Consider the following 6,663-nt stretch of genomic DNA (forward strand, 5'->3'; position numbering starts at 1 on the left):
ACCCGAACATATTGAATGACATCTCCGTATATTTTGCCTACTACTGGGGCGAGAATGCCGCCCAGTAGCAATGACTATAAAGTTGCTGCGCATATGAGCCTTCCTTCGGCCGTTTCTACTTTGCGAATGATATTAGAAATGGTGACTGCGAGTCATATTATATCTATCGAAGCCAAATCCCCTGATCAAGATTAAGGTGCATTGCAGGTTCCGTCCTAATAGTCGGCTGCGACTGAGAAGCCTCGACTCCGACCGATTCCAACGCTGCTACCCAGCGATCCCCGACCTTTATTGCTTTCGGACATGTTTTCGTCGGGCAGGCCATGGCGGTGCGAGGAGTATCGCCAGATGAAGCTTTATTCAGCGGCCGCATGGACGAGAGCTTTATTTTTGGATCAAAACTGATTAATACTAATGCTTTGTGATCACCAATATCGACAGAGTATATTAGTGACCGCTCGTCCGCTGCAGCTTGGATGACGTTCGTGCTCCCACCGGGACTGACGAGTTTGAAAATCTCCGGTGGCGCATCATCCGGAGGCCAGAGTTTTGTGCCCCGCGAGACGTAACGGTTATCGCTGGAGAAGCCCGATGCTGCGGAACTCTTGGAGGTAGCAACGCATGAACCCAGCTGTTTCCGAGAGCAGATTCGGACACGTAACCGTCCGCTGGGTGAAGATGAAGATGCAGGAACGGGCGAATCGTCGACGAGGTCCATGAATGTCGACGCAGACGCGTTGTATGTACGGAATCTGGTCCGCGCGAGGATAAAGTCATATCTAGGGCATGTTGCACCAGGGCTATACTCCGAGTGCACAAATTTATCCAGCCGCTGCAGACCGATCCCGCTCAATGGATCATCTCGCTCTCCGTGTGACTGTCTCCGTTCCGATCCCTCGGCCACTCGGGAGTCATCCGAGCCGTTTGGGCCTGAAGATTCGAGAGAGACAGATCCAAAGGTCGACGATAATAATTCGTCTGTGCCGCCAACAGTCACGGACTGGGACTCCTTTAATGGAGTGATATAGCATGTGCGTGTGCTGTCTGAAGCTCCATGCAACCATTCCCGTCGACATTCGTATATATGTATCTCGCCTGTCTTTTCATCCTCCCGCAAGAACATGTCCGTCCAAGTTTCCATAATTGGACCTTCTTTATGGTTCCGCCTCCATACTCGATGGATTCGCGGACGTCGGACATTCGGGTCCGGTTCGATGCAGGTCCATTCATAATAGGACACCCAATGCAGTTCGTCTTCATTGGAATCCATTCGGTTGGTGACTGCATAAAGACGGTCCCGAAACAGCTCGAAACAGACACTCTGGCCAATATCAGAGCCCGGAAAGTTGCTCAAAATGATAGGCTTTGCCGGCGGTCCTTGATAACCTGCCCGCAGATCCGCCCATTCAATCGTCCACTGCGGATAGCCATCCGTTCCGACCCTCGAATAGACGCCGTAAAAAATGTATGATTCATTGTGTCGCACGAAAAGCCGACGGGTGGATGTCAGCTGTCTTGCGAAGCGGACTCGGCCACCTTTGCGCCTCTTATGTCCCTTTGGTGTAACATCGAGTACAATCAGAGATGGTTGCTCTCCTTGCATCTCGACCACCATTGATACCATTCCCATGCTGTAGTGCAACAGACCCAGTTCGATCTGGGCTCCGAGCTCTTCTGCCCGGGCAAACCCGGGGACGATCCTCCGCAGAGCCTTGCGGATATTTAGGACTCGTTCCATTGGCTCTGCATGGTGCACGTCCCAGATCCGGATTTCATTGGCAAAGACGTAGCATAGCACACCGCCTTGATAGAGGAAAGTGGCGGCATGAGCCACAATTGCGGCCGAGTAGGGATTGGCCAAGGCAACGGCTTCCCTAACATCAACCAGCCACCCAAGAGCATGGCGATATGATACGCAGCCTTTCGTGGCCAATTGCGCTTCTCGGGTGTGTAGGAAATAAGCCTCCAGCTTCGTCAGCAACTCTCGTTTTCTGATTGAACGGCTGGATGAGGCAACAGTGCGCAAATGCCCTTACTTTTATGAGTCTCTTGGCGAGCAGATCATTTTGCAACAGTGAATAAAGGGTCCGACTGACTCGGCCAAGGTTGATGTAATCCAAATAATCCAGCCACGAGAGGATTTCGTAGACGACGTCGAAGGGCATCGTGTCAAGATTTGGGCTCCTCGTCGTCAGAACGACGGGGTAGTTCATATTGTTGGAGAACATGCCCATAGTCCCAAAGGTAAACGATCACATAGCAGGGAGGAGGATAGTCAGAAGGTTGCGGAATTCACAATACTATGGACAAGTTGGCAATGCAACCATGGCGATCTGTGCACTTTTCTCGACCAAGAATGGCATGTCCACTGGCAGTGTTGATATTCTGGCCGCAAAGTGTGCTGTACCAAGGGTATTGACGAATAAATATATAGAACACCTGGGAGGCGACTATGAGGCTCAAAGGTTGATCCACAACTGAACGCGTGGAATTAAGTCCGTTTTAGGGTTTGAAATTGAGCTTTGATTAAACGAAGGCCGATGGATCATATGAAGATCTTCGACCAACCACTAGTACCAAGTCAGCAGCAATATACGAATACCTCACTGGAGCCCCAGTACATATACGAGTGTGCTAAGCTCGAGGAGCAACGACGAAAACACACGAGTTATGCGACAACTTCATTCTCAGGCTCAAATGTCGTTCGAGTCATACGACAAACCAGCCAGCCTCAATGCCCCATATTTGACCGAGATATCCGGTCTCTCAGAGACACAAGTAGGTACGCCGTACAGCACCCCGTACAGTACTCGTAAATACTCAAGATCTTTGTGTTTCTCAATAGATTGAACTAGTAATATGAACAAGGGTTTTGGATGCAAGGGCGTGTCTGAGATTTGAATGGGGGATGGCGTTGCTAGAGCCTCATGGAACTTCTATGAACGGCGCTAGATACATGCGGCTCTGCGAGATTTTGATGGCGACAAAGAACCTGAGCTAAATGAAAAGACCCATGACCTCAAGATTAACGTGCGGGGAGCTCCAAAGCTCCGAGCTCGGAAGTTCCCAACACCGGTCAAGCTTTTCCAACCTCCAAGCTGATATATAGAAACGGTTCGTTTCTGCCTAAAAGTACCTACTCTCATTCCAGGACCTGGTGGAAGAACACATGACGTGTGGCAGATCAGAAATTTCGGATCAGAAACGGTCAGGTGACTTGGGACCTGCGCGTCGGAAAGATTGATAACTAGAGAATTTGTCACGTGATTGGAATTTCATATCTACATGCCAAATTGGGAAGTGCGGCTGAAAGTCCGAGGCCTCCGACTTGGAGGAGCCCAAACGGGGCCAACACAAGGCGGACTCGGAGGGTCCAAGTCTGGGCAAGTTGGGGTTCAACTTCCCGCGAGCTTCTTGGGTTTACTGGTTTCAAGCCGAATACCGCATGCTGTTCCATCTCATCGTTTGACATTTCTGGAATTTCGGTCACTCGTTCGCTCATTTGGTTGATTAAGTAGTCTGGGAATCGTACATACTTTATTACATAGCCCTTCTTGTGCATTTGGCCCCAAGGCCTATTTGTCAGGAACGTCGTGCGATCAACGGTATTATGAGGGCTTCACTCTTGATCGACGGGCCGCTGCAATCGATTCTGACGTGCTATATAGCTGGGTCTCTTTCCCTCCTCCATTTCTACGGTTTTCCATGTACCATTCGGGTTACGGTAGTCCTACTCATGCGCCCCCGTCGCATCCTTACTGGCATTATCCGCAGCAGCCGCAACATCCTCAGCCGCAATGGCATTCGCAGCCAAACCTGCCTGTTCCCGGCCATCCGCCGAGACCGGCAACATATTCGTAAGTGCCATGTTGTTGGAGAAAAGTTGAGGCTGGACGTTAACCTGAATGTAGATCCCCAGCCGTGAATGATGGCACACCCCCACCACCTCTCCCGCCCCGAGCTCACACATTCAACACGCCTGCCCACTCATCCCCGAACCCTAACACACCATCGTACAGTAAGTAATACCGGACATGTAGATCGAGATCCGTACGTGTTCATCATCGACGCAGATTCTTGGATCCCACCGGCTGGGTACAATCCACAACCGCCTCCACAAGTTCCGCAACAGTTCGGCCACGGCGCTCCTCCTTATTACCAGTTCCAGTATTCTAATTGTTCTGGTGCCCGGAAGGCGTTGCTCATTGGGATCAACTATATCGGTCAGCCAAATCAGCTGCGAGGATGCATCAACGACGTCAATCGGATGAAGACATTCCTTACGGAATCGTATGGCTACAAGCCCGAAGATATGGTAATTTTGACAGATGATCAAAGTCACCCGTTGAGTCTACCAACAAGAGCGAACATCATCCGAGCTATGCAATGGCTGGTGAAAGACGCGCGACCGAACGATTCTTTATTTATACACTTTTCGGGTAACTGATGACGCACACCGTGTGGCGCAGTAGTTGCTAACTCTGCTAGGTCATGGGGGTCGAACGCCGGACCGCGATGGTGATGAGGACGACGGTATGTGCATTCCCCGTTGATAGTGAGCGAAAAACTGACAAATGCAAGGCTTCGATGATGTGATCTACCCGGTGGACTACAGGCTTGCAGGACATATCGTAGATGACGAAATGCATGACATTTTGTACGATCAGTCTCGACACCATCCACGTGGGTCCGGCTAACCACTTGCAGGGTCAAACCCTTGCAACCTGGGGTTCGGTTGACGGCGGTTTTTGATTCCTGCCACTCGGGTACGGCATTGGATCTTCCCTTTATCTACTCCACGCAGGTACGTGCGCAACAGCACATTTGATTGGGTGGAACCTGACCAGCGCAGGGCGTGGTCAAGGAACCAAACCTTGCCAAGGAAGCATTCCAGGACTTTTTCGGTGCGGTAGAAGCGTACCAAAGGGGCGACTTTGGCGGGCTCGCCATGACGGTTATTGGCTTCATTAAAAAGGCGTCCATTGGCGGATCTGCGCGGAAGAGATCGTTGATTACCAAGACGTCGCCAGCCGATGTCGTGATGTTCTCTGGTTCCAAAGACAGTCAAACTTCGTATGCTGATCTTTTTTTTTTTTTTTTTCTTCAGATCGGAATGAATGACGCTGACTTTTCCGTAGCGCCGATACGTTCAAAGGAGGGGAAGCACGAGGCGCGTTGAGCTGGGCTTTTATCGAGAGTCTCACGCGTAACCGTCACCAGAGTTATTTGCAATTACTCAATAATATCCGGGGCCTTCTGGAACGCAAGTATACGCAGAAGCCGCAGCTGAGCTGCAGCCACCCTATAGGTAGGATCCTTCATTTTGGACAAGATGTCCTGGCTGCTGACTTTCGCTAGATGTCAATCTTTTATTTGTAATGTGACGCAACCTGATGCATTTATGACTGTTACGTGCCCCTGCATGATTAGTGAGACCGCTCAAGTACATAGCATTTTGCTCGTGATCATCTATGACTCACCATCGGCAATCATGTAACGCTGTAAGATGCGATTGCAATGTGTATTACATAACTCTGTTTATAGTGTAACCCCGATTAGTGCAACAATCGGTCCGGAGCCCAGCGAAGCTCATATGCAAATACGGTTCGGCGAAGAGTCTCGTCCTGAGGAATATCAGCAGAGAAGCTTCGATTGCAGGATTGTGTCCTTACGCCCGGATCATTCTCAAAAAGCACCTTGTCCAGGACCTTTTGAAAGATCTTCGTGACCGTAAACCCATTCTCCTCCGCCAACGGGAAGAATTTCTCCGTCTTGGGCAATAGCCACGGCTGATACGGTGTGAAAAACACCAATGCGACTGCGTCGGCCGATCGCTTTAACGTCCGCTGCATCGTGGAGATCAGATTCTGATGCTCGCGATGGCTGTAGATGACATCCGCCATGATGAGCAGATCGAAGCCAGCCGACGGCTCGGGGAGAAAAGAGCGGATCTCGTCCGTTTCTGCACCCCATTTGTATCCGGCCACATGCAGCCGGGACCCTTGCGAGATGAAGGGCGCCGCCGCGTCGGCATTCTGGCGCATATTATTGACCAGGTCTGGATCCGGGTAGTCGGTCATGACGACTGTCCGCGCCCCATTGATTGCGCTGATGATGCTGGGCAAGCCAGCCGCAGCCCCGATCTCTAGCACATCTTTGCCTGCTACCAGCTTGTCCGCGTTGCGTTCTAGGTGCTCCGAGGTCGTTCGTCCGGCGTTCCACAAGAGATAGCCCTCCACACACACACAGTCGGTCAGCCGATATAGTCTTCAAAAGGAAGGGAGGAAAGGAAACACGGATATCGAGTTTCCTTCACTTGCGAGCGCGAGAGCAAAACGAGCGAAGAAGGCCTACGTAAAGAGGATGACTTCCGACTAGACGCAAACGCAGGTCCAGGCCAGAGAGCGTCCGGTACTCCGCGTATGTAGGTTTTGGTTCCTCTGGATAAAACCCTTCAGGGTCCTTGAACAAGTCGCCGGTGTTGAGATCATCGTCGCGGTTGTCCTCGGCCATGGTGGAAGATGCTCGGTTCATTTGCTTTGCGATGAGGGCGGGAACCTAGGCTTCTTCCTGAAATGGTAAGACTACTAAAGGGCTACAGCAGTTGCTGCAGGGCACAACCGCGGAGAAATTCCATTATCCCACGCTCAACTAAATTTTTGC

General features: G+C 51.1%; 3 protein-coding genes across 3 annotated transcripts; 1 reads left to right on the forward strand and 2 right to left on the reverse strand.

Annotated features, from left to right (window-relative positions):
- Positions 1 to 163: 163 nt before the first annotated feature.
- Positions 164 to 2,165, reverse strand: VTN49DRAFT_2371 (uncharacterized protein; the record flags this gene model as incomplete). The annotated part of the gene is made up of 2 exons (XM_069410089.1): positions 164 to 1,963; positions 2,037 to 2,165. 2 exons carry the CDS (start codon positions 2,163 to 2,165, stop codon positions 164 to 166), a joined length of 1,929 nt encoding a protein of 642 aa, XP_069268929.1.
- A 1,540-nt stretch (positions 2,166 to 3,705) lies between these two features.
- VTN49DRAFT_2372 (uncharacterized protein) lies at positions 3,706 to 5,384 on the forward strand (the record flags this gene model as incomplete). The annotated part of the gene is made up of 9 exons (XM_069410090.1): positions 3,706 to 3,857; positions 3,912 to 4,018; positions 4,074 to 4,439; positions 4,489 to 4,533; positions 4,582 to 4,657; positions 4,708 to 4,804; positions 4,853 to 5,073; positions 5,139 to 5,308; positions 5,359 to 5,384. 9 exons carry the CDS (start codon positions 3,706 to 3,708, stop codon positions 5,382 to 5,384), a joined length of 1,260 nt encoding a protein of 419 aa, XP_069268930.1.
- A 171-nt stretch (positions 5,385 to 5,555) lies between these two features.
- VTN49DRAFT_2373 (uncharacterized protein) lies at positions 5,556 to 6,513 on the reverse strand (the record flags this gene model as incomplete). The annotated part of the gene is made up of 3 exons (XM_069410091.1): positions 5,556 to 5,624; positions 5,673 to 6,233; positions 6,355 to 6,513. 3 exons carry the CDS (start codon positions 6,511 to 6,513, stop codon positions 5,556 to 5,558), a joined length of 789 nt encoding a protein of 262 aa, XP_069268931.1.
- Positions 6,514 to 6,663: the final 150 nt, after the last annotated feature.

This window comes from Thermomyces lanuginosus (assembly GCF_041956635.1).
Source record: "Thermomyces lanuginosus strain ATCC 200065 unplaced genomic scaffold VTN49scaffold_27, whole genome shotgun sequence".
NCBI lineage: Eukaryota > Fungi > Ascomycota > Eurotiomycetes > Eurotiales > Trichocomaceae > Thermomyces > Thermomyces lanuginosus.